This window comes from Lygodium microphyllum, chromosome 28 (assembly GCF_053477565.2).
Source record: "Lygodium microphyllum isolate KBCC chromosome 28, Lygodium_microphyllum_v1.1.10, whole genome shotgun sequence".
NCBI lineage: Eukaryota > Viridiplantae > Streptophyta > Polypodiopsida > Schizaeales > Lygodiaceae > Lygodium > Lygodium microphyllum.
The window spans coordinates 102,294,838-102,322,322 of record NC_141162.1 but is presented as its reverse complement, the minus strand read 5'-3'; the positions used below and the strand labels follow the sequence as shown (position 1 = coordinate 102,322,322).

General features: G+C 43.4%; 1 protein-coding gene across 1 annotated transcript; it reads left to right on the top strand.

Annotated features, from left to right (window-relative positions):
- The first annotated feature begins 1,285 nt into the window (after positions 1 to 1,285).
- Positions 1,286 to 26,672, top strand: LOC148011813 (polarity axis stabilization protein). Its single transcript, XM_087670906.1, has 3 exons — positions 1,286 to 3,957; positions 4,054 to 4,246; positions 26,232 to 26,672. Exons 1-3 carry the CDS (start codon positions 1,982 to 1,984, stop codon positions 26,526 to 26,528), a joined length of 2,466 nt encoding a protein of 821 aa, XP_087527032.1. The 5' UTR covers positions 1,286 to 1,981; the 3' UTR covers positions 26,529 to 26,672.
- Positions 26,673 to 27,485: the final 813 nt, after the last annotated feature.

Genomic DNA, 27,485 nt, shown 5'->3' with positions numbered 1-27,485 from the left:
GAGTTGTGCTAGGAACATAGTTGTAGCCATCCTTAAAAATAAGGTGGTGAAAATATATTAATAAATGAATGAGTGATATGTACAAATTCCCTATGGTGGGAGTTTGTACAAAACATCTTTAGACCCTAGGAGATAGTGAACTTCTACTTGTTGATTTGAATGCATGCAAACCTCTAAATAAATCCCAAGATCCTCTTCATAAAGGACTTTAGACTAGGGCATCGAAGGAGTAGATGAGCACAAGTTTGTAATGTACACTTTACAAATGTAACATATCCCCATAGATACCTTGAGCTTAACCAACTTTTGACCCACATTAAAGAGTTTCTAGAAGAAGATCTTAATGTTGTTGTGGCAGCTTCAATCTAAAGAAGATCTGAATACATGGACCATCGGTATTTAGATCTTTTTTAAATCTCTTTAACCACATATATTGTCAACTTGAACACATAACTAGGGCATAAATATTTTGCTTTGGTTGTTAGATGCCAATACATATAAATGGCTATAAAAATTCCTCATTCTCTCATCTTGTCTTGCATTGATTGACAACCATTATCTCCAAAAAGTTGCAAAACACGAGGCATTAGTGTGTGGTTCACCCCTCCCTTGCCACATTTTAAAACATTAGGGATTTTGAAAATTCTAATGTATTGGGAGATTCGACCAGATATAAGAAGCTTTTTGGTGTTTTTCAAATTGGGGATGCTTAAGGAAAACCAAGATTTAATGTAAGATGAAATGCAAATTTTCGAAAAGGCCTCTAAAATTTGAGGAAATGGTTTGACACTTGAAAAGTTTGCTTTTGGTTAGTGTATACAAAAAAGAACCAACATTATAATGGTTTGAATCTTGAAAAGAATTGCAAGTGGTTAGTTGTAAGACTAAAATACATGCAAATTGATTAAAATTTTGCTTCATGAGAGAGGAATATTTCTATATTACTACCCAAGAATATTGGGCATAAATTCAATTTCCAGAGGCAAGGGTATTGTTAAATAATTATGTTGTCGAGAAAAGTAAAGAAGAAGTATTTGTGGAGAAAAGTAAAGAAGACAGAGTAAACGATTTTGAATGTTGCATCGAGGAGGGGGAGTTGTGGTAAATTATTTATCGAGCAAAATAATTATTTATTTGAATGTTACATCAAGGGCAGGGGCATTTTAATTTAATAATTAAGTATTGAGAAAAATAAGGCCAAGTGTATAGATAAATTTGAATGTTCCATCTATAGCTCTTGCCTCACCTAATAAGATACACAGGCTATGACCCACATTGGATGGCATAGATGATAGAAGTAAGCTCTTGTGAGGGGGTGCGCGTGTCATGGCATACACAGCAAAGGGATGAACGTGACAGGCCTGCCCCCCAGCTTGTAAAAGCGATCCAAAAGCACTGTCTCTGTCTTCCCCCCTCCTCCCTCCATAGCCAGCTTCTGCAAAATTTGCCCTTTTGCGTTTGCTTTACTTCGGCTCATCGTTTATCCTTTCCTCTCTCTTCCCCCCCTCTCTTCTTTCGTGTATTTGCCTTGTCTTTTGCCACTTCTCTGCAGGTTCGAAGATCTGCCAGGTCGCCATCTTTTAAACAATGTGCCGCTGCATCGGTATCTCGACGCTGGAGGATGGCTAGGGTTCCGCTGAACACAATGCTGCCAGCCGGCTATTGTCCGCGACATCTCATGGGTTATTAGTTGCAGCAACATGTCTCAAGCTCCCGGACTCTACTTGAAGCAGAGGCCCATTCCCCAAACCGAAACAACATTGGCAGGTCTCAAGAATTATTACATCTGGAAAGGCTAACCCGAGGCCGATTTCCCACACCGGAACAGCATTGGCAGGTCTCAGCAGGTACTGCGAATCAAGAAAATGTAACCATGGACAGAGCAGCACAACTGTATTGATGGTATCACTTATGGACAGAGCAGCATAACTGTATTGATGGTGTTAATTATGTAGTAGAGTCCAGAGTGTCGAGGAATATCATGAGACGCAGTGTTTCGTTAGCTGTGTCGGGCACACATTCCAGCACACAGCCTGATGTCATGGCCCTGCAAAGATGGGTCCTTGCCCTGTGTGCCATCAGGTTTGACTTGGAGCAGGGTCAGCTGCTGGAAGAATGTTATCCTGCTGGTGTGATCAGCTCCGAAGAAGAGCTTGATGTTGCCTTCAGTTCATTCCCGGATTCGATGTCACAGGGCAATAACAAAAGCAGTGTATACGACTGCATGTTTTTTTTCCGCATTCGGAGGCGTGGAGCGATTCCTACATCACCTCCTGTAGCAGTTGTCCACCGCACTGCTTCTGCATCCATCTCAGAATTAGATAGACAACTGTCCACAGATACTGCAGAGAAAAGTTCAGAAGAGGGTAAGCAAAACATATCCCCAAATACAGCCTCCTCAGTATTAGAGGGAGCTCCTCTGTCAAAGTATGAGGATAGTGTATCTGCTGGTCAGTTCCAGAGAAAGGTCTCAAGGGAAGGATCTCTTTCTTTTGATTCACGTGCAGATTTGTACTATGATAATGGTAGGGGAAGAAGGTGGTCGCTACCTGGAATCCTCTCCAATGTGCCTCCTTCAAGTTCAAGATTAAGAACTCCTGAATCTACCAGGCAGTTGGATATGCAGCTAGATGGTGGTTGTCAGAGAGTCTTGGATCCAAACTTGAAGGATGGTGTCCCAGTTAACAGGTCTTCTAGCAGCAATGGTGGCCCGGGAAGTGGTGGGCCTAGGTATCTCTATGGGTTTGTTTTCAATCGTCAAAGGAAAGATGAACGGCTTAAACGTGGTGGGGAACAAAAATCAGTTGTGATTCTCTCTGAACGTCCTTATTCCAACGTTTTCAGGTCTCTGTTGCAGATATTGGGTCCTCTGTATTTTGATACGGGTATGCAAGGCTTAGAGCAGGTAGCAACATATATTTCACAGTGGCCAAGCCCAGTTCATGGTGCAATAATGGAGCTTCCAGTCGGAAATGTTACTCTCAGGGCTCATCTACCACCAGCTCACGCTCTTCCACCTGGTTGTGGGACTCCAATGGATGATTTTACATCAGCTATGGCACCTGCCACACCATTAAATCCCTCTGTTCCTCAAGGGGTCTTCCATGAGGCTGATGTGTTTGGTATATTCCGAGGTGTTTTGATGCAGATGTGGGAGCTTTGGGAGCTGGTTTTGATTGGTGAGCCTCTCCTAGTTATTGCACCGACACCCTCACAGTGTTGTGAAGCTGTTGCAGCTTTAGTAGGTCTAGTGGCTCCATTACCTTGTAGTATTGATTTTCGTCCATACTTTACCATACACGATCCTGATTTTTGTTTATTGAACTCCTTAAAAGAAGGAGAACAAGTCCCTTCCATGATCTTGGGGGTAACGAACCTATTCTTTTTGAAGGCATTGCGAACCCTCCCTCATGTTATTTCAGTTGGTCCTTCTCTGTCTGCAACCAATAGGCACAAACTTGTCACGAGGTCAAGCACACCCAATACTGGGAGCATTACAGAAGTTCGATCCCAGTTGCAACTGCAACTTTCTCCACTCAAAAAGTTCTCCCCGACAAATTTGCTGAGAGTTGCAAGGGTGAAAAGAGACGGCCCTCTTTGCCTCATGACGGAACATAGAGAAGCTCTTTGGACAAACTACACACCAACAACAAGGCCAGATACTGCAGTCTTGAACCGTCTTGTGGATGCTGGAGTATCCCCAAGAATTGAAGAATCGATGTCACTTGTAAATAATGAAATTCTACGACGTCATTTTGTGGAGTTGACAACAAACTTTCTTGCTCCATTTGGTCCCTACTTGAGGGCTGTAACTCCACAAGAAGGGCTTTCCCCCTTTGCAGACCCACCTCCTTTGCCTCCATTTGACGCCTATGAATTTATTGAGGGACTTGCAGCAAGAGGCCCTGGCAAATTTCTTTCAAAGCGGCTACGCACAAATTGGCTAGATCTTTACAGGTAATGAATGCGTGGTTTCCATTTGGCTGATCATTTTATTTTTTGCTTATTTCTTGTTAATCAACTGCTGATGAAACTAAATTTTGCTCATTGCAGGAGGTTTCTGAAAGGGCCAAATTTCATGCCATGGTTTCAGAGAAGACGTGCTGTGGCTGAACACGAACAACACCGTATATGGAAGCAAGCAAGAACTAAGGCTGACATACGCACGTTTATCTCAAAGATGTCAGAAGTGGAGGTGATTGATTCATTCAATGCGGTAGAACGGCATCTACTTGCAGAGCTGGAGGTATACCACATGCTGGATATTAAACTTAATTAATTATTCCATTTGAAACTGACTAACAAGCTTATGCTGATTAATTTAGGCTTATTTGTCACCTGATTGCATCTCCCATCAGATACCAATGCTGTAGAGGAGCAAATGCTAGCTTTCAGTTCTCTATCTGTTCAGAACCTTATTTTGGCATTTAAGTGGTTGTCGGCTGCAAATTACCATCTGCTAGAGTTGAGTCTTGAAACAGTTGGAAAACTGGACAAATATTTAGTATGATTTTGGATCACTGTACTCTGGTGTGTTGTCTTCTTTAGGAGGAAACATAAGTAACTAAAAATTGCAGCCAATCAATTGTAGCCTGCAGATGCCTTTGTTGTGGCTGGCTGGAGCCTGGTCTATCTGGTTGGTTGGAATTGCTATGCTGGTCCTTTTGGCCTTCATGTTCAGTGGCACATAGAGTGAAGGGAAGTTTTGGTTCTAAGATCATCGTGGTCAGTTGTATCATCATCATAATTTTCTTCCTTCTTGTCTTTCACATGTCAATCACTTTTAGCTGGAAGATGACATTCTAACATACTTCAAGATGGTTAGGCCAGCTTATTGACCAGGGTCAGGTGTCTATCGAGTCAGGAGTCGGCAGCCAGTGTAAGTGAAATTTTGGATGGTGCCTAAAGAGTCCAAAAGTTGTCGCTCTCTCTTGAGCCTTAGGCCTTGGATACCATGGTACGTATGTCTGAGATGTGTAAATGTGATCTTGGTTCTTGAGGCTCTGAAGCTGAGTCCCATCACAGACTTGAGGTGAGCCAGGGAGGCTGATGTGAATTTGATGCCAATCTGTCTATAGTTTGAGCTTTGTGTTTGCTGCATGGAGATATTTGGAGCATTATGTGCTTGCTCATAGAGGCAATATACTTTTTAGATAGATGGATTTGTTTGGTGTCATAAGCGCACTACCATGGATTTGCAAGGGTTTTGAAGATATGCTAGGATAGGCACAAAGAAAATGTTAGTGATCATGGTCATCTCTTGGTTGTGAGAGCTATGTTGAGCCAGTGAGCAACATTAGGATGTCTGTTTGTGTCCACTCATTTTGGTCACTTTCGCTCTGATTTTCCTTTATCCCTATCTTTGGGCCCTGTCCATATTTTTGGCCTAGGGTGCCACTATCAGTGGTGTAAATTTCATGGGTGTCAGGCTTTTATTAGGCTTTGTAGTGGGGGTCTTTATGGGCAGTTTGGCAGCCCATTTAGGGCTAGCTTGTTCGTCTAGGGCCTTGCCCTAGGATGTATATATACTCCACTCCTACATTGTTGCTGTATCAGATTACATCCTTCTGGAGAGAGGGAGTGTGGAGATACTGCTGGTATAACCAGCCTTCCTTCCGTGGATGGGTGGTAAATTCTTGATTACAACTTAATTACAGAAGCAAACAATTAGTGCAAATCTGAAAACACAAATTTACCTACTGATCTTGGACAATGCATACTCGATTGGCCCCAAAATTGGTGCCCCTTTTGGTATTTCTTTAGCTTTATTGAAGAAGAAGTTGATTCACAATAGGATTCTCCCAATCCCTTTCGGTATTTCAACTCCCCTTGCTGTGATTAATCACCAGTAAGTCTTTAATCCGATTTGCCCCTTGATTCGAGCAATCAATTGGCCTTCACCTGCTTTGATGGAGATGGAAAATGCCCCAAATTCAATTATTTGCTGGTCCCTTCACTTGAATAGGCTAAAAATAGCTTCATCCCTGTTGAATCCAAGTCTTGGAGCTTCCAATTTTTGGCATGCTTCTCAAGGCTGCTGCTAAACCCTAATTTCTGCTGCAGATTAGGGTTTACAACAAAGAAATCTGAAATTTCTCAGCCTCTAAGGGTCCGAATGGTAAGATCTTCGGAGCAAAGTTGTGAAATGGCTGGGAGATGAGAGGGAAAGTTGTAGAGAGAGAAAATTCAGAGTTTTGTCGCGAAGTATGATCGAAAATCAGTCAAATGCAGCTGCTGCCCTGCCACAACAGCTTATAGATGCGAAGAACTGAAGAAAGTTAGTCATTTACTGTTACTACCCTGTTTCAACAGTCTATAGATGCTGTCTCCTGCTGTTGATTGGTCTTCTTTTGTCCCTGGCAGCCTCAAAAGGTCCTCCAATAGCTGCAAATCAAACAATTGTCTCTCCTCCCTCTCTCTTGCAGGCTGAATACACTAAAAATGTCTCTCCCTAGCCTCTAAAGATGTTTTTCAGTCTTGCATAGGCATTTTTGACAAGTGGCAGTCTTCCCAAATAGTTTTAAAAGCATTTTTCATAATTAAATATTAATTTTCAGCCTTTAATATTAAAAATTAATTTAATGATTATTTTGGTGTCCTGAAAAATAATCTGACTGGCCAATAATTAAATTGGCTAGGTAACTTTCATTCCCGAGTGTCTCTGCGCCATCTTTGACCATCAGATTGACGTTAGGTACCATTAAACGCCACTTCTCTAGTATCACCAATTGACACTTATGGCCAAATGGATGACCTAGGCCAACAACTGGCACCAAATGCCACCAAGTATCTGTGCGGCATAACTTATAGTAACTTTTGCCTTTGACATCCCATGATTTCTTTGGGTCTTGAGCTTGTAAATTTACTTTAAACCCAGCTGCACCTTACATGTGCAATATTTACTTAATCATGTGATTAAAAATCAATCCATATGTTAAGTGAGGTTTCAAAAATACATGTCCTCATGATAGCTGGTCACCACACGTGTCATTTACTCATGTGCAAGGTTGTTCACATCCAATAGACGTGTCAACCTGTCTGACCCGTTCTTTGCATTCGGACCCGTTCAGTCTGTTTCCTACGAGCCCTCCGATTGCGCTCAGTCTCCATCCAACCATCTACTCTTGATTGTCATGCCCAACTCGAATACAATCCAAGCTTCTATGATTGGTTATTGGCCAGGTAAGTCAACCCATGCGAAACAGCGTTTACCTCGTCCTTCCTGTGCTAATCCTAGGAAGGATTCCTTGAAAGATCCACGAAGGAGGGGGGGAGCAATGTGAGCAAGCGCAGAGCAAAAATGAAAGTTATGCTATCTAGCTAGAAGATTGTTATAATTAATTAAGTTTCTATGGAAGAATACTGCAAGGGAAAACAATAGCAATTGCTGCTATGGGCCGATCTCTAAAATTCAAGCCTCTAAGCAAGTATACCAATTTTGGGCACATACATTTTTCTCTCAAATTGAGTTTTGATTAGAAATAAGCCGAGTGTTAGGCATTAATGTCGGCTTGGTGTGTTGACAGGTCACCACCATGGCAGGACAAGACAAAGGGAGCAAACTCCCATTCTCTGAAGAAAAGATGACCAAATTCGGCATCAGCATCGAGACACGAGGATTCAGTCAATTCACTTTCAAGCACACACTAAATCTGGATGAGGCCATCCTGGAGGAACCTGCGATCAAAGACTTGGTGGACAGATGCCACCTCCACAAGTATGTGGAAAAGGTGGGGCAGGCCGTGGATTATAGCATGTGTGCGGATTTCCTGAGGAACTTCGACAAGGGCAGGAACTGTGGCACTGTCACAGTAAGGACAGGGGAGCAGGAAAGAAGAATCGAAGTGCCCCTCAATGCAACAATCATAGAAAAGGCCCTGGGGCTCGTATCCAAAAAAGAGAGATGGCCGAGACGGGATGTTTACGCCATACTGGGGGTAAAGAAAGAAGAGGTGCACACCGTGGACGGAATCAGCTTGGCTGACATCCCGGACCTAGCAGTGAAATTGCAAGCAAAGATGATCCATATCCTCTTCTCGGGCCAATGGCACAATGCATTGATGAACAGGATCGGGGTCCCGCTGTTGGAAAGCATTGCAGTAGGAGTCCCTAAAGAGATAGACTGGAATGGGTCGTGCAGAAGACCATTCAAAGATCAGCTGCCCTCCTCACTCCGGCGGAAGCACCAGTAGGAGGAGAATCCCCTGCCTCAACTGTGCGTTCCGCAAGGAAGAAACCTGCGTCAAAGGCAGCTACAATCAGATACGGTGGTATTCTGACAGCCATCATAGATGAAGCAATAAAGGATGCAGGCATCATGGAGGAGCCGTCACCTGTTCGGTCCACTGTCCGTTCCCTGCGGCCTGTCTGACTGCGTCCCGTCACTAGTGACCGTTACGCCTGGGCCTTGCAGCCAATAAAGTTGTAAACGGTCACTTTTTTGACCGTTTTCAGGCGGCTAGGGCCCAGGCCCGTTTTTCTTTCTTTTAAAATCTTTCTTTTCTTTTTTCTTTCTTACATTTTTTTAAATTTTCTTTGTTTTCTTTATTTTCTTTCTTTCTTTCTCACAAAGACTCAAGAGAAAAGATTAAAGATTCTCTCTCTCTCCCCCAAGGGCCAATCCTAAACTCCAAAGCACTCTGCCTTTCTATAAAATCTCCCCTTCCCCACCATCTCATTCATCCTTTCAAGTTCTCCACGCCTTCTACTTCTTACAAGCTCTCCATCCTTCCTACTCTCTCAAGCTCTCTCCTTGAGTCCTCCCTTAACCTCTCAATCCTTCCAAGTTCCAATCTCCTCCTTCATCAAGCTATAGCCTCTCTCTATTCCCTTAAGCTCTCTACTCCTTCAAGCTCTCTACTCTTTCCGCTCCTTTCTTCAATCATCTCACGCTCCATCCATGACCCTCTAGGCTCTCTCTATACATCATCAATGGCACCCCCTCTCCATGAGGCTTTTCGCTTGCATTGTGCCTACTTCGAACGAGTGAAGGAGAAATCCAACACTTGCAAGCGGCAATGCAAGTATTGCCTAAAGCTTCAAATCTCATCCATCACTCGCATTCTTATTCATCTTTGTAACTTAAGAGAGGAAGCCACACAATGTCTCGGTATTCCCGATGATGTCTATTAAGATTGTTGTCGGAAATACTTGCCATTGAAGCGATGCAAAGGCCTTTCAAGGGCAAGTGAGGAGGTGATCCCGATCATGAGGTCTCGGATGCGGAAGACGATCCCTCTCCAACTGTCTCGGTTTCCTCCGTTGGAAGGGCCTTTTCTATCCCGTCTAGAAAAAGCCATTCAAGTGGTGTATCTATGCCCAAGAGACAAGCCACTCTTGCCCAAGCAACGGGCCAAGTTTCCGGTCCTCTCTTCTTTCTCAAGGAGAGGCAAAGGCAAGCGGAAATAGAGATTGCACGCACCATAATTGAGTGCAATCTCTCTTTCCATATTCTCAAAGTGGATCGATGGAAGCAGATGGTGAAAACCATTGCTGCTGTTGGTCCATGCAAGGGATGGTACGGTACCACGTACAATGACATGCGTACCAAGAAACTTGAGGAGAGAGAGAGGATTGATAAGTCCCTTGAGCCTGTGCGTGCAGGCTGGGCGAAGTATAAATGCTCTATTCTATTTGATGGATGGAGTGACCGCAAAAAAAGGGGGATTATCAACATCCTTGTCTCTTGCCCACTTGGCATATACTTCCTACGAGCGGTGGATACATGCACAAGGGGAATGAGAACCATGGGCTTGTTCATGTATCGACACATACGGCAAGCCATCATTGAGTTAATGCTTCTAAATCCATTATTTTGTAATCTCTTCTTTTAACCTCCCAAATTTATTCTAATTTCATTATGTATAATCTTGTAGATTGGGCCACAAAATGTGGTGCAAGTTGTCACGGACAACACCTCGAATTGTGCATCTATGGGGCAGAAACTTAAGGCCGAGTTTCCGTCCATAGTACGGATACCATGCGCTACACATTATCTAGATCTTCTTATGGAAGATATAGGCAAGTTGGAGTGGATGGCGAGGATTGTCAATGAGCTTGCACAATCGTTGGCTTTGTCAACTCGAAGGTTCGGACTTGGAGTTGAAGAAGCCCTTGAAGACTCGGTTTGCGGCCATGTGACTTCTCCTCAAGTGTCTCTATGACGTTTGCAACAAGCTACAAAAAACAGTTGTGTCAGATGAGTTTAAGGAATGGCTTGAAGGGAAGTCCACATCAAGCCAAGTGGAAGTAAAGGTCGTTCAAAGGCTTTGCTTAAAGGAGGAATTTTGAATGGATGTGAGGGGTATTATCATTGATGTCACTCCCATCTACAAGGTGCTTCGCATGACGGTCATGGAGGGGGCTATTATTGGCCTCCTCTATCATCTTATGGTGGATGCGATGGAGGAGATACAATCATCGACCATCTTGGATAGGGAGGTCTCTTTTTCATGGTATTGTTTTTATTTTTATTTATTTATAATGATTCATGCTTCTTTTTAGTTTTAGAATCTATGTTTCATATGTCTCATACTTTTTTTTCAAATTTCACCTCTAAATCTTCCTCTAAATCTCTATCATCTTACACCTATTGTAGTGATATCTTGGATACCACCCCTAAAAGAGATGACATTGTCTTTTTGATAAAGAAAAGATGGGAGTAGATGAAGCGACCCATACATGGGTTTGTGGCACTCTTACATCCTGCCTTAAAAAAATCCTCTCTCTTCGTGGATGCCAATGTTCTTGCCGATTGTGATACCTTTCTTCTAAAGGCTGTGGCGGAAGAGCACCATGGTGTCTTCCTCTAGGAGCTCATTAATTATAGCAATCTAATTGCCTCATCTCCAAAGAGTGGCCTTATGCATTTTTGCATAGGTTTGAAAATCTCTTTTTTTTTCCCATTTAATTCTAGTTACAACTTACAACTTGCAAACTTAAAGTTTAAACTTACTTTTTCTTCACATGGCTTAAGATTGTTCATCGGGTGCATGTGAGAGAAATTGGTCCGCCTATTCTCTCATGCACACCAAAATTTGTAACAAGCTTAGCACACGACGATTGGAGCGACTAATTTATTGTCGCTTCAATTTACGCATGCTACGCAATATGCATGAGATGTCTATGGCAAGACATGTATCATATATCTAATTTTTATACTTTTTAGTTCATAACTTTATTCATAGATTATGAAATATATTTGAATAATTTTCACTTGTTTAATCTAAGTTTTTCATTCTTTAAATGTATAGATAAATGCGGATTCACTCAAACTCTCCGCTAGTACACTCAAAAGTGTGACTCGTGAGAGAGACTTCTACTTCGGCATCCACATCGGTTGCCCGTGATGCTTGTGGGGCCCTTAGATGCTACACGAGATGTGGGAGTGGCTCGAGAAGTACTCCTAGTTCGGTCTAGGAGGACATACCTATCATTGCCTCTCGCTTAGAGCTTAGAGAGCCCGAGTATGATGATGAGGGCAATGTCATTAGTGAGGGTGATTTTGTTGAGGAGGGTGATGGCTCCTCAAGCAGTGACGAGGATGCTTCCACCTTTGATGTCGAGAGTGATATGAGCATCTAGAGTAATCATGTATCTTAATTCCGATTGAGCCATGGATGATGGCTTTTATCTTGATCCATTTTTGTACACTTTTTGTATGAGATTGCACATTTGGCTCATAATAAAGTCGTTGGTTTCATTATTGATTTTACAAAGTATACTCTCGAGTCTTGTTTCAACTCTCTTGTGCACTTTTGGCTTGAATCTCTAAGTTTATGTTTTAACTTGTAAGTCCAAACATTAAGCATAGACTTATATGTATTTTTTATTTCATCGGAAGTAACATCGGACATAGGTCCAAGATTTATTAGTGCTATTAGTACCGTACTACCATCGAATTGTACTTATCGGACGCCATCGGATGTGACAACCATGCTCGTGTCGTGTGTTCAATACATCTCTCGTATCGTGATATGGATTCCATTGCCTTTTCTTTCATTGTTTGAGCTTTGTGTTCTCTTTTTCAGTGTTCATTCTTCTCAGTGTTCAGCAGTTGTGCTTCTTTTGTTCTTGTTGCTCAATCTCACATTGTATCAAGCAATCATTGTTGCTGGTTTTTGGTGCTTTGTGCTGTTGTTTTCCACTGTTTTCAGGCTTGCAATGCTCGTGTTTTGCTACTCTCTAGCTTGTTTGCTAGTGGGTGAACTACCGACAATATAGGTGTCTCGATTGTTATTGTTTTGGAGCTGCTATAATCTGTGTTTTATTATTGTGGAGCTGTCCCAATGTGCATTTTTCTCTCTTAGCCTGGGGCTTGGTGTGGGTGGCTTGATTTCCTGTTGGGCAGCCTCAATTTGATGCTGTGGACGATTTGTTCTCCAGCTTTAGCCTACAGGTTATCTTGCATTTTCAGCTGGTCTCACTGTGTTTGGGCCATGTGACTTTGCCAAGGCTTCTTTGGCTGTTGCCAAGCGAGTCCACATGGCCTTATACTTATCGATCTCGTGTTTGGTGGTTGCACTTCTACTTGTGGTAATTTGATTTTATGGACACTTGTGTTTTGCGTTTACTATAGGGAGGTTCTAAACATTGTTTAGCATTGCGAGATCCGAACCTTGGTTAGTAGCAAAATTGACATGACCATGAGTCTAACCGAGGAGTCATTCTTGATTCGGACATGATCGGTTGTAGGGATTGGGGTAAGAAAAGAGTCTTTAATGGGGTTCATGTGATGTGTGGCTCCACTATCCACAATCCGAGGGGGAGATGTGCTAGGTTGTGAAGAGAGGGTCTTTGGAATCACCTCGTTGAGAGTAACTTGTAGATGTGGATGAGGTTCGCATCCTCGGATGTCTCTAAAGAGACAAGGTGGACCTTTGCAGGTTAGTTAGATAGGCCCTTTGGCTTTTAGAATGATGTAGACTATGATGGCTTACTGGTGGCAGTGTGGGTTCGACCACGCCATTGCCCTTGATTTTGGTTGCCACCACCTTGCCTTTGTTGAGAAACCCCTCCTTTTGTTTACACACTCCATTTTGGGTTTTGCACTGACAGCCCCAAAAGAGCTGGTGTCCACATTTTGGTCATTTTATTAGTGGGCACCCACTTAGTGGTGCGCCACCCTAGATAGCTTATGCCTATAAATAGGCCGTCACTTCATTCATTCTTCGCCACTTTAGTCATTCTTTACCCCTCTTTTTCCGTCAATTTGATATTATTTCCTTCTCTCTTCAGCCCTTCCACTACCCTCACACCCCTTCTGGTGGACATTGTAGTTCGTGGTTTGTGGCTGCCTACTCCATCTTTACCCTCCTACTCTCATGCACCAACCTCTACTATCTCTTGGGCTGCGTTTTGGTGGCAGTCACCCTCCTCTTCACCTGGCGCATCTTCCCTACAATTGGTGATAGCATTCCTACCTTGGCGTGAGTCCTCCATAGCTGGCGACCTCATCCACTCCCTTCAGGCTTCATCAGATTTGCGTCTGGCTGCTTGGAGACCTCCACATTTTGGCATCACCCTCCCCAACTTGGCGCTAGCATCTTCTTGCTTGGTGTCACCCCACATTTGGCATTAGTTTTTGCAGCTCAAGGTATCTGCTTTTTTGGGTTGACAGGCCTTTACAGGCTGCATTTATCCTTCCGGTGGCTGCCCCTTCATCTGGTGTCATCATCTATCCCCTAGTGTTAGCATCTTGGCTCCTCTCCCTACATTTGATAGCTTCGACACACTGGCATTTGCATTTTGCTGCCTTGGCCATGTTCTTGGCATCCGAGGATTGCGCTTTGCTCCCTCAACAACTGATGATCGTCTTTCTCATCTCCGACGACATTTGAGGATTGCGGTTTGCTCCTTCGACAACTGTCCTTCACCTTCCAATGATTACTTCGATAGCCCATTGCCTGGAGAACTGTGTTTCACTTCCTTCACTATGTAGATTTCCCACAAGTGCTGCTGCGTGATTCAAACAAGACAATGTAGTCATCTTTTGAGTTTCGGCTCTATTGTATTTACTTTTCTTCTCATAGCATGATTCTATGCATCATCATCGTGTTCTTGTGTTTCTAAGTTTTTTCCTCTCTCTCAATGTTTGCTGTACACACACTGTGTCTCCTTGCCCTGCTGTCTCTGCACTGTCGCATATCTTGACATGTTATCAGAGCGCAAAAGGTCAGAGAGCTAAAGATCTTGTTCTTTGAGAAGGCAAAGACGTGTTGCGAGCTTGGTATCATCTACTAATTTTCCCCTTCATTTCCACTGCACCACTGAGAGACACTGAGAGACGGAGATACCGTTTTCCTCTCCCTCCGACCCTCCTATTACAAGTTGACACTTTGGTTGGTGCTGACTTCTCCACAGGTAGATGGACATACCATTGGTTGCTCCTCTTTCGGCATCATCGGTTCTCTTATTGATGCTTGCAGACTTGGATTGGACCTTTGCTCCCCACACCATCGGAGTATATGTGTTTGCCCTCTGGCACTTGTTGTGCCACCTCTCCCTTCTAGGCCTCAGAGTTTATTTTGCACCGACTTTCACATTTTTATGCTTAAGTCAATAAGATGCATTCGATGCGCACTACGCTCTATCAAGCAAAAGGAGGATCATTAGGCGCTACAGTCTCCTCGCAACTACCACAATGCACTATGGTGGTTGCGTCTTCTTCTTCTAGGGTTTCAAGAATGCCACCTTGCCAACCTACAGTTCTACAGTCTGCTTACTCGAGAGACAATGATTGTTGGATCCCTTGGCAGTCTGCTCCTTCAAGAGACAATGGCTATTTGACACCTTCCATTATCTTAGCTCTGTAGTCCACTCTATTGAGAGACATCAACTGCGACCCACCCTTGGCATAGCATGACCTACCCTTGACTACTCAGGTTCGAGAGGCCACCTTTAGGAGTTCTTCAGCATCTTCGATACCCCATATACCTTCTTCGGCATCACGGGCGGCACTTCCTTTGTTATCAGACGATTCGGAAACTGTGATTCATGAGCTTTTAGATTCCCTCTCTCTCATAGAGGGGGATTTAGATGGGGACGTCCTCTCTTTGCCCTCAGAGGGGGCTTCTTTTTCTTTGGCTTCAGAAGGGGCCGTTGTGTCTCTAGCCTCAGAGGGGGCACCTACTTCTCATGAAGATCTTCCAACACCATTTACTCTTTGGGGATGGTTGTCTTCATGCAGTCATTTCTCCCATTGATACCTAGGGCCTTGGACATTTAGCTTGACTTAGTGATGAGGCCTTCGAATTTCTTTTGGTATGGAGTTATAGAGCTAGTGGCTTCTCTCCCAAGGTGGAGTCAAGTTTTATAGTTCATTCTGTCTATTGTTCCTTACTACATGTTACCTTTTAGGTGGAAATCTTGGATCTTCGGGATCCTCTAGATTTTCTTCATCTCTCTCTTTGCTCCTCTTTCTTCCTCCCTTTTCGGGTTTGAGAGGGGTTGTTGAGAAACCCCTGCTTCCGTTTACACACTTCATTTTGGGTTTTGCATTGACAATCCCAAAAAGGGTTGTGTCCACATTTTGGTCATTTTGTCAGTGGGTGCCCACTCAGTGGTGCACACAGCCCAGAGTGTTAGTGAGGGCACTAGATCAGGCTGAAATGAGTGGCAGCACCAATGTTGGAGAACGGGAGCAGTGTTTTCCGAACCTGCAAAAAAGAGTAAGTGAGAGTGACCAAGAGAGGCAGCTTGCCAAAACTGGCCAATTATCCTAAAATGGGCCGGACCGAAAATGCGCCCTAAAAATGGGCCAACAGCCACTCAAAAATGAAATGCAAAAACACATAAATTTTGAACAAATTGATAGAGCTTCTTTGTCTCTTGCTAGACTCTGATAGGAGCTCACAACCAGGAGATGACAGATTGACATACAAAATAGGGCAGACTAACACCCCCTCTTGTGAAAAGACAACGTATCAACAAGACAGTAGGGTTTGCGGGGAGGGACACGGAGGACAAACACTGAGAAGAGAAGAGAAGAGATAAGAAACTTTGATGAATGGAATGATTGTAATACAAGGGAACAAGGGTGCTGTAGCATAAGGAAGATGATGAAGACAGCCATGAACCATGAACCGCAATGTCCTTTTGAAGGGGTGTGAGGGTAGTGGAGAGGTTGGAGAAAAGAGGTGTCATACTGAATGAATTAGTTATGAAGAACGAGTGATAGAGGCAGCTTGTAAATAGGCAAGAGACTGTCTAGGGTGGCGTTCGAAGGAAGGGCGTCAGTTGTCTAGGGTGGCGCCCCATTGTGGTTGCCTAGTCCCTTTTTGGGCTTTCCAGTGCGAAACCCTAAACACAAAACGCGAAACCCTAAACGCAAAACGTAGAACGTAAAATTGCAGGTGAACCGTTTCTCAACACCCCTTCTCAAGCCCAAAAAGGGAAAGAAGAGAATAATGAGGTGGAGATGGAATGCTACAGGCTGAAGAATGCTCATGCAGTAAGTGCCACTTGGATTGTGTCCCTCATGGGGAAATTGTTTACTTGCCCAAGTGCCCTAGTACAAAGATGATGAAATCATGCAATGCATAGGAGGAATGTCGGACTTTGCATGGTGCCGAGAACCATAAGGATATGCCTGTACTTGATCTTGGGAGTTGGCTCCATGCTGACCAAGTGACCGAGGCAAGAAGAAGAGGAGGAAGAAGATGTAGAGGATCCCTAAGATCCAAGATTTCCACTTGAAAGGTAACCTGTAGTAAAGAACAATAGACGGAGTGAACCAGAGAACCCGAAACTCAACCTCGGAAGAAAAGCCTCTAGCTCTGTGCATCCATGCAAGAAGGAATGCGAAGGCCTTGTCACCAAGTTAGGGCCGAACCTCTAAGGCCTCGATCTAGGTAGATCCTCAAGATCTTGGAAATCAATAGGGGAGATGACCGCTGGAAGGAAGCTACCCCATCCAAGGGTAGAAGAAGAAGGTAAAAGGCCTCTGCCAAGGTGTTCGAAGGATTAAGTGGTGGGTGGGGACTATTGAGCTAAAAATGCATTAGCTTTACTTAAACAACCCCAAAACTTGCTTAATTAATGATGAAACCTTGTTTATTTAAAAGAAACGTGATCGTAGAGAGTCTCTGTGTCCCATAAGCACAATCCCACTTGGGAGGGCCGAAACTTTCTATAAATACATGTGCTGTCCTCCATTCAGTTCTCAATCTCGTTTTTGCAAATTTCAGGTGTTTCAGCTTGCTGCCCATACCCCGTTCGCGGAGGATATCTTAGCTGAAGCTGTCCATCGCTGTCTACATCAGTTGGCGCTTGATTTTCAGCCCTCTTCTCGCAGTTTGGAGCTGATTCAAGCCAGGTGACTGCTGTTCCTACACAGACCTGCTACCGTACTGCGTGCCACGTCATCCGCAGCCTAGGTTTGACAGTTTTCTCTCTTCTCCAGTTGTCGCCTAGCTTCTGTAGGCTATCGCTAGGCTATCCAGCCTGTGCTTGGCAGCTTTCTCTCTCTTGCGCTATTCTGCTTGCGTTTTTAGTCTCTCTCTTGCAGCTTGCGTTTTTAGCCTTTCTCTCCTCATTGCCCTCTGTATCAAATCCAACTTCTCACTACTGCGTTTGCTGGTGTTTGACATCCGGAGGTTGCCTTGATGCAATTCAAGATCTGCTCAGAGTACGACATACTCTCCAATAGCTCATTATCCTTGCCCTAATCCTTGAGATACAGGAGTTCGAGGTTTAGTATTCATTCAATGCATAGTGTGTTTGCTGCATGAGCATTGTATATTCAGCAGTTCTATCACTTCAATTATTTTTGTGTTCATTGTCTTTGAGTTACCCTAACCCTAACTGAGTTCTTTTATCAGTCTGTGCTTTGTCGTACGATTGTTATTTGTGTTTGTGTCAGAGTATTTCTTTACAGGGCCCCCCTTTGGAATTGGGGGAATAGGAGCTTCCTTTGAAGTTGCAGTAGATGTAGATGCCCCCTTGGAGGGCAAAGAAAGATCATCCCCCTCTGAATCTCCCTCTGAGGTAGATAGGGAATCCAAAAACTCATGGATCACAGACTTCGAAATGTCTGAGGATAAAGCAAGTGCCGCCGATCGTGCCGAATAAGGTATTTGGGGGTGGTGAAGATCTCCCAAAGTTGGTCTCTCAAACCTGAGTAGGTGGGGGTGAAGAGTGGGGCTCAAATTGAGTAATGAGTAGGCAACAACAGTTGCTTTTTAATGGAGCGGACCGAGAAGCCGAAGAAGAGGAAGGAGTTGAGCAGCCATTGTCTCTCGAAGGAGCAGATTGACGAGGAGACGGTTTCAAACAATCACTGTCTCTTGATGGAGCGGACTACAAAACCGCGGGCCATGGTAGCCACTATACTCGAAAATAGGTGGAAGAAGACTGCCGACCGTTGGCATTGCGACGATCTCTAGGAGATTGTCATGAGGATATGTATTTTTGAAACCTCACTTAATATGTGGATTAATATTTAATCATATGATTAAGTAAATGTTGCACATGTGAGGTGCAATTGGGTTTAGAGTAAATTTATGACCCTGGGACTCGAGAAAATCACAGGATGTCAAAGGCAAAAGTTGCTATAAGTTATGTCGTAGACTCGGTGGTATCTGGTGCTAGTTGTTGGCCTATGTCATTTATTTGGCTATAAGTGTCGGTTGGTGACACTAGAGAAGTGGCGTTTAATGGTATCTAACACCAATTTGATGGTCAAAGATGGCGTAGAGACACTCAGGAATTGAAGTTGCCTAGCCAATTTAATTATCGGCTAGTCAGATTATTTTTCAAGGAATCGAAATAATTATTAGATTAAATTTTAGTACTTAAAAGACTGAAAATTAATTAATATTTAATTATAGATAATGCTGGAAAAACCATTTAGGAAGGTTGCCACTTGTCAAAAATGTCCATGCAAGACTGAAAAACGTCTTTAGAGGTTTGGGAGAGGCATTTTTAGTGTATTCAACTTGCAAGAGAGAGGGAGGAGATGCTATTGGTTTGATTTGCAGCCATTGGAGGACCTTTTGAGACAGCCAGGGGCAGGACAAGACCAATCAATAGCAGGTGACGGTATCTACAGGCTGTTGAGATAGGGTAGCAACAGTGAATGACTGATTTTCTTCAGTTCCTTGCATCTACAAGTTGTTGAGACAATGCAGCAGCAGTAAATGACAGATTTTCTTCAGTTCTTCGTGAAGAAAGTCTGAAATTTCTCTCTTCTCAGCATTCTCTCTCATCTCCTAGCCTTTCTACAGCCTCGCTTCAAAGATTGCAGCTTTGAGATCACCAGAGGCTGAGAAATTTCAGCTTTCTCTTATGTAAACCCTAATTTGCAGTAGAAATCAGGGTTTAGCAGCAGCCTCGGAAAGCGTGCCAAAAATTGGAAGCTCCAAGACTTGGATTTCTCAAGGCTGAAGGTGAATTTCAGCTAAATTGAGGTGGAGGACTAGCCAGCCATTGAATTTGGGGCATTTCCATCGTTAATGAACTGGGTGAAGGCCAATTAAGTGCCCGAATCAAGGGGCAAATCAGATTGAAGACTTCTTGGTCACTTTGGACAGCAAGGGGTGTTTGGATTGCGAAGGGGATTGGGAGAATCCCATTGTAAATCAACTTTTTTTTTAGTAAAGCTAAAGAAATACTGAAAGGGGCACCAATTTTGGGGCTAATCGGGTGTGCATTGTCCAAGATCTGTAGGTAAATTTGTATTTTCAGATTTGCATTTGTTGTTAGTTGCTGTAATTAAGTTATAATTAGGGATTTACCACTCATCCACGGAAGAAAGGTTGGTTACAGAGGTTGTAGCACCAATCGATCCTCCATGTGCTCGAAAGGACTTAGTGCATATCAGATGTGTCTTATTGCCTTGAGCATAGTATTTTGATAGCTGATGCAAAATGATCTCTGTGGCCCAGAAAGGAGAGGTGGCAAAGGTAGTATTGGGTGGGAGAGGCATATACTTTTGGGGAGGGGGGGGGATGGGAAGTAAAGGTCGAAGTTGGCAAGCATTGGTGTTGCGTCCGATGATGCCACAATAGGAGCACCCAGTAGATTGGTCATCTGTTGGTAAATAACCCATGGGTATCAGTGTGCCTTGTTGAAGAAGGAAGACGTCCGCCACGAACCATAAAAGTGCAATGTCTGCCTCAAGGGGTGTGAGAGTAGTGCAAAGCATGAACCGCAATGTTCACCTCAAGAGGTGGGAGGGTAGTGGAAGGGCTGGAAGTGAATTGCCAGTGGGAGGAGGATGCTACCAGCGAGGATGCAACTAGTAGAAAAACGCAGGGTACAAGAGTATGGTGGAGCTGTCAGGTTGTAGAGAATAGCCACCAGCAGATTGGTTGAGCTCCCAGGTTGCAGAGAATAGCCACCAAGAGTAGGGAGGAGCCGCCAGCAGTCTGGTTGAGCCGCTAGCAGTCTGGCTGAGCCGCTAGCAACAGGGAGGAGCCGCCAGCAGTTTGGCTTAGCTGCCAGCAGCAGACAACAGTCGCCAGGTTGCAGAGAACAGTTGCTAGTAGCAGGGAGGAGCTGCCAGCAGCAAAGAATAGTTGCTAGCAGTAGGGAGGAGCCGCCACCAGACTGGCTGAGCGGCCAATAGCAGAGAATAGGTGTTGGAATACTGCCAGGTGCAGCAGAAGAGCTGCCAATAGTAATTGCAGCAAAGGGGAGGTGGAGGTGGCAACAACAGCTCTGAATGCAGGCTGGAAAACGGCAACCGCAGGAGGGAGCAGCCGCCAGTTAGGGTGTTGATGCAGCGGAAGAAGGAGAGAAGTGGATACCGAACCTGCCATTGGCCTTTGCCTTCATAGGAATGGAGGATTTTTGCTACTATTTGAGCAGATCCAGCTCTGATACCATGTCAAAAGACGACGTATTAGTGAGACAGTAGGGTTTGGGGGGAGGAACACAGAGTGAACTCGGCAAAGACTGAGAAGAGAAGAGGAGAGAAGAAACTTTGATGAATGGAATGATTGTAATTCAAGGAAACAAGGGTGCCATAGCACAAGGAAGATGATGAAGATAGCCACAAATTGCAATGTTCTCTTGAAGGGGTGTGAGGGTAGTGGAGAGGTTGGAGAGAAGAGGTGAGGGATTGAATGAATTAGTCGTAAAGAATGAGTGAGAGAGGCAGCCTATAAATAAGAATGAGTGTCTAGGGTGGCGCTCAAGAGGGAGGGCGTTAGCTCTGTAGGGCAGTGGGATGCGAAGTTTCTTTTTGGGGTTGTCCACTGTGAAATCCTAAACACAAAACGCAAAACGCAAAATTGCGGGTGAAGGGTTTTTCAACACCTCTCAGACCCTAGGAGTGCCTGAAGACCTAACAAACTCATGTGATGAAGCAAAGAAGCCTGAGGCAAAGGCTTTGTAAAGAGATCAGCCGAATTGTTCTCCGTGGGATAGTAGGCCACTACCAGCTCTGAATCCATGACCCGCCCGCTCTCGAATATAGTGGTGTTGAATCTCAATGTGCTTTGTGCGAGCATGAAACACCGGGTTCTTGGCCAGAGCAAGGGCACTCTAGTTATCCACACGTAGCTCTGTGCTGTGAAAAGCCAATCTCCGCCAACATACGACGGAGCTAAACTGCCTCCATAGCAGTCGAACATAAGGCCCGATACTTGGCCTTTGTAGAAGAAAGAGCCGTAGTAGGTTACTTCTTGCTACTCCAAGAGATAGCTCCTGATCCAAGGGAGAAAGTATAGCTTGTAGTGGATGGTCGAGAATCCACATCACCTACCCAATCAAAATCACTCCAACTAGAGAGAGTGACCTCCTCTCCATACATGATCCTGTAGGATCGAGTCCCTTGCAAATATTGAAGAACATGCAAGGTTGCCCTCCAGTGATCCCAAGTAGGAGTCTTAATGAAAGAAGACAACAAAGCCACCACAAAAGAAATATCTGGTCGAGTGTGAATCAGCCAGATAAGAGAGCCAACAAGGCACTTGTAACGGGTAGGATCGGTAAGTGGAACTCCATGTGCCACAAACTTGGACTTTGGGTGCATAGGGCAATAAATTGGCATAATCGGCCATATGAAACTCTGAAAGAAGCTCGGAGATGTACTTGTGTTGCAAAATAAAAATGCCCTGTGCCATCTGATAGATCTCCAATCCAAGAAAGAACTGAAGGGTCCCAAGATCTGTCATGTCAAACTCCTGCCTTAGAATAGTCCGAGTGTGATCCACCTTATGAGTGTCGCTCCCTGTAATGATAAGATCATCAACATAGAATATCGGCAAAATACAGTAGCTACCCTCAACCCAAAAGTATAGGTTGGGGTCATGATCGGAGTGATGAAAACCACTATGCACAAAGAAACGGACAATCCTCTGGTACCAAGCACGAGTAGCCTGCTTCAGGTCGTATAGGGCCTTTCGCAATTTGTAGACATGATCCTCCTTCCCCTGGGGGCACAACAAAACTGGAACGCTGTGAAACATCAATCTTCTCCTCAAGGATGCCATTCAAGAAGGCTGACTTGACATCCATTTGATAGATAGGCCGCTAATGAGGTAGGCTTTCTTGTCTATACCTCCTTTGCAACCTAGAAGCTAATACCACTGCAAGGTGACTTGTTAATGAGATGCACGACAGTAGAGATTGTCTTAGTCCAAAAATAGTGTGGTAAGCCTGCTTGGCTAAGCATACTGTGGACTCGCTCCTGGATAGTCCTATTCATATGCTCAGCCATACCATTCTGGGGAGGGGTGTAAGGGGCAGTCAATTGACGCTTAATACCCCACTTGTCACAAAACTGCTCAAAGAAACGTGAGACGTACTCACCCCTGTTATTGGTCCTTAGGCATTTCAGCCTATGCCCAGACTAATTCTTTGCTAAAGCAAGCCAATGTTGAAAGACGGCCAAGAAATTAGATTTTTGCTTTATGGGATAAGCCCAAACCTTACGTGAATAATCGTCAATAAATGTGACAAAGTACTTCACACCCCCTAATGATTGATAGGGCATGGGTCCACATGCATTTGAATGCACAAGAGCCAAAGGCTCACCCATGCGAGGAATACCAGACTTTTTATGCGAATTCCTAGTTTGCCTGCCATATAAACAATGATTACACGACTCAAAATGCAAGTAGTCAAAAGGCGGAAGATACTGCAAAGCACTAAGCGTTTTCATTCCCTTAAGTGACATATGCTCGAGACAAGTGTGCCAGAGAGATACATGAAGGATAGAACCTAGTGACAAAACATGGTCAATAGTACCAGATACAACCAAGGGGTAGAGGGTGCCAGACTTGGCACCTCTTGCAAGAACAAGCCTGTCACGAGTTATCTTCCATACAGAATCACCAAATCAGTCGTGCTTGTACTCTCTATGTTTCCTTAGTGCAAACCCTAGCTATCTTCACACCTTGTGTTTTGGGATCCATCAAAGTATGACACTCTCCAGCTCATACTCTTTGCCCTAGTCCTCGAGACACCGGAGTTCGTGTGTGAGTAATCTTCATTGATAGTGTGTTTGCTGCATTAAGCATTGTATTCTATTCGTTACTCATTTATTGTTATTCATTGTGTTCATTGTCTTTGAGTTATCCTAACCCTAATTGTGTTTTGTATCAATCAGTGCGTTTGTTGTACGATTGCTTTTGTCTCTTTTGTGGTAGAGCATTTCTTTACGACTTCACACTTTACATCAAGAACATGTTGCCTTTCTTTATGAGTGACAACGATTTTCTTGTTATATACATTGATTATAGCATGCACTCTATGACACTATGGGATACCCAATAATACATTGTGGCTCTTAGCCGCTTAATGCGAAAATCCTCAATGTCCACACATGATTGCAAATGAATATGGAGTTTTCCAATGATAGGGGTAATTGGCTCTACATGTCCAGAACAAGGCAAACTAGCCTCATCCATGGGACCCATTTCATCATCTTTATTCCCACTTGGCTGTCAATTATGGAGAAATGAAGTTGGTACAAGCATCTGTATCAAAAAACACTAAAGCATGTTGGTCCCTCACTTTGCTCCATGCACGGCATATCTTTGAAGTATCTATATTTGGTTGCTCATCAATAAGACCATTCTAATCCGGTGGTTGTTTTATGCTTCTTGTCTTTTTGATTCTTATTGTCATCTACATGGTTTTTAGACTTATGTTTTGGACATTTACGTGCTATATGTTCCTCTTTTTCACAAACATAGCTTTTGTTTGCATCATACAATGCCTCCCTTTCAGCTTTTTTCTTAGCACTAGCAACTAGCCTTTTGCCCAAAATTTATTTGTATATTCTTCCAAATTAAAACAATGAATTGCATCCAATTTGTGCTAAGTTGTTGTCACATCCATTTCAAAAGTGTTTGTGAGCCATTGGGAAGAGAAAAAGTGTTTAAAATGTACCCAAGCTGTTGTTGCCTTGCCTTGCATCAAAAGGGTTGTCAATCATTGAAGTGCATTCCCTTTTAAGAAAGTGGTTACTTTTTGCACTTTTGAATGCTCGGAAAAATTGTTCCTAGAGTAAGCTGCATCAAATTGTTGAATGAAGGTCAAAGCCTTCAACCTATCTTGGATACCATTAAAAATTTCAAATTTGACTGTTGCCCCACATTCTTTGTTGTCTTTAACTTTACCCAAAGGTGTCAAGTTATTATGCAATGATGGCTGCAAAAATGGTGGCACATGTGATGCCATTGCTGCATTTGCATTCAACATATGTGCAGTGGCATCCATAGCTTGAAACACTGATTCACCCCCAAAATAACATGGATGTGTAGATGGTTGACGAATTGTTTGTTGTCCATGAGGAATATACTGCATATTATTCCCTAATGGATGATCATGCTGCTGAACTAGAGTTGCGTGCACATTCAGCATTATAGGTGCTGGTGTATGCAATACTTTTGGTTGAAAAGATTGCCCACGAGCCTCACTTGGTTGTTTGAATGTGCAGCAACCTTTTTCCCTCCATTTTTATTACCATTTGTTTTCATTGGCCAACCAGCTTGATTATTATATTAGTATTTAGGTTGGCTGACTTTTTCATGTATAGAGCCTATTTAAATGTTGGGACTTCGTCCTTTCTGTTGGAGAGAGGAAGCTAGTGCTAGTGTTCACTCAGCGAGTGATTCATTGTTGCATTCGATTGTCTCATGCCTTGGTATATGGATTCCATCTCCCAAGCATTCTTCAGAGTTTGCTTTGTAGTGCTCTTCTCTTTCTTTGCAGTCTTTCTCTTCTCTCTTGTGTTGTGCAGTCTATTAGAGCAAGATTTAACTTCCATTGCTGCACCCACTTCTAATAGAAGAATGTGTAGGTGTCATACAACTGTCTTTGGTGTCATACAAGCCGACAATAATCCCTTTTTGGGGCTGTTTATATGAACCAAAAGTGCCAGAAAAATATGACAGTTAAGAGGCAAGTTTGGGTAACTCAACAAGGGGACAAGGGGCCTACCTAAGCTTCATGACTTCAATGTTGTGGGAATATATTCTTTTGATGGTCCTTGGCCAATGTTAGGCACTTTTAGGTTTTTTGTAGATTCAACCCAATGTGCCCAGGCATGTAGCCTCTAGAGGTACCTTATTGTGCATCTTTCTTTCTTCTATCTAGTTTGTGCCCAGTTCTTCTTCCTCTGTCAATGGTAGTTACTCTGGAAGAAGCACTATATCCTATGCATATGGAGGAAACAGTTACTTTTGAAAGCTGAAAACATAGGGTTTTGACTTGGTATTTATAACTTTCACTCTCAGGGAACTCTCTTCAAGGTTTTTACCCTAATAAATTGTCTTGAAGGCACACCCTAAGGAATGCACCAGAGTTTCTAATTTGGTAGAATCATTTTCGTAGGAACTATTTTTATATACTGTCACTTGAGAATTAACAGTGTAAGCACCATGGTAATTTTTGTACCCTTTACTCAAAACTTCAAAATCAGTTTTAAGGAGCGATGCCTTCTATCAGACATGATGTAACACGTACATTTTTTAGAGGTAGAAAACATAGAAATGTTGAAAAGCAGTATTCACTGTTTTAGTGTTAACTGAATGTATCTTTTCTGGTGTTTATCAAAATGGTCAGAGTGCCACTACTATCCACTTGAATTTTGATGGAACTTTGCATGCTATGCTTCTGGAGCTTTATGCGTGCTTAAACTGTGTCTGGACTCTATTTAATAGAATGGGTTGAATGTTGCCTGTTCACGAGTTTGATAACACATAAAGATAAAAACTAAAACTCTGTTGTATATGTAGAAATCATTATTTACATGGCTCATGATCTGTTTTGCTGTGCAGTCTTTGCAGCGTGCAGGTAATGGGGGTGCAGATTCTCCAATTTGTCAGAAGTTACGTAGCGATTTGAGGATTATATTTAATGTTCTGCCAGTAGACATGCAGCAAATACTGCTATTTAATCCTCAGAAGGCAGCTCTGCTTCAAGGAAGCAGGGAATTCGCAAAGCTCCCTGGGAGGCTTTCGGTTTTTGTATCGAGGGGCATAGGATCCCCTACTTCCAATATTCTTACTGATCAAGGAAAGCTCAGCCAATTGCAAGAGCTTTCTCATGATTCCCTTGAAATTGGAAGAAACTGAATCTGTATATTTATGGTAGTAAATGGAAATGTAGGCATTTACCAGTTCTCTCATACATGCTCTCCCACCTGCTTTCAGCGAAATTGCATACAAATCACAGTTCTGATCCTGTTTTTGTGGTGCTTTTTTATTACATCCTAAAAAGTAAAATGCCTATTTGATTTTGTTTTTAGAGGGTGCTTTATTTAGCTTAATTGTTTGTGGCTCATTTTATAAAGCTTCATTCATGCATTTCTGTATACACATCCTTTGCTCTGCCCTGTTTCCTAAGTGCTATTGTAGCTTCCTAACAAAAGCACATGGCTACGACGTATCGGCTATCTATTGTAATCATCTAGAATAATCAAAGTTATTGATTCTCCATATTCTCTGTTTGTCACTTGCTTACCTCTTTTCTTACAGATCAGAGAATGCGACTTTCTAAATAGCTGGTCACCTTGTTGCCATTTTTGTGCAATTGTCCCAAAATAGTGAATCTTGAAGTCTGTCTTGCTAGGGAGTTGATGAAGTCTCTTGTTGGAAGCTCAGCCTGAGATGGCTTCCTTTATACTCCTTAAGCCCTCCAACGGATGCCTTAGTGGGAGTGGAAGAGATGAGCTTTGGAGGATAGGGTTCCTCTTAGGTTGCAAGTTGCTTCAAAAGAATGTTATGAGCCAGAGTTTGGTTTGATACCATGTGTTGGAAGCTCAGCCTGATATGGCTTCCTTTGTCCTCAAGCCCTCCAATGGCTGCCATAGTGGGATTGGAAGAGATGAGCTATGGAGGATAGGGTTCTTCTTAGGTTGCAAGCTGCTTCAAAGGAATGCTATGAGCCAGAGTTTGGCTTGATACCATGTTGAAATTGAGGTGGAGAGAAGGCAAGAGGTCACTTAATATGAAGCGATGGGGAGAGCTGAACATATATGAATATGAGAGAGCGCGGCAGGGGTGTGTTGTTTGGGGGGGGGGGGGGGGGCA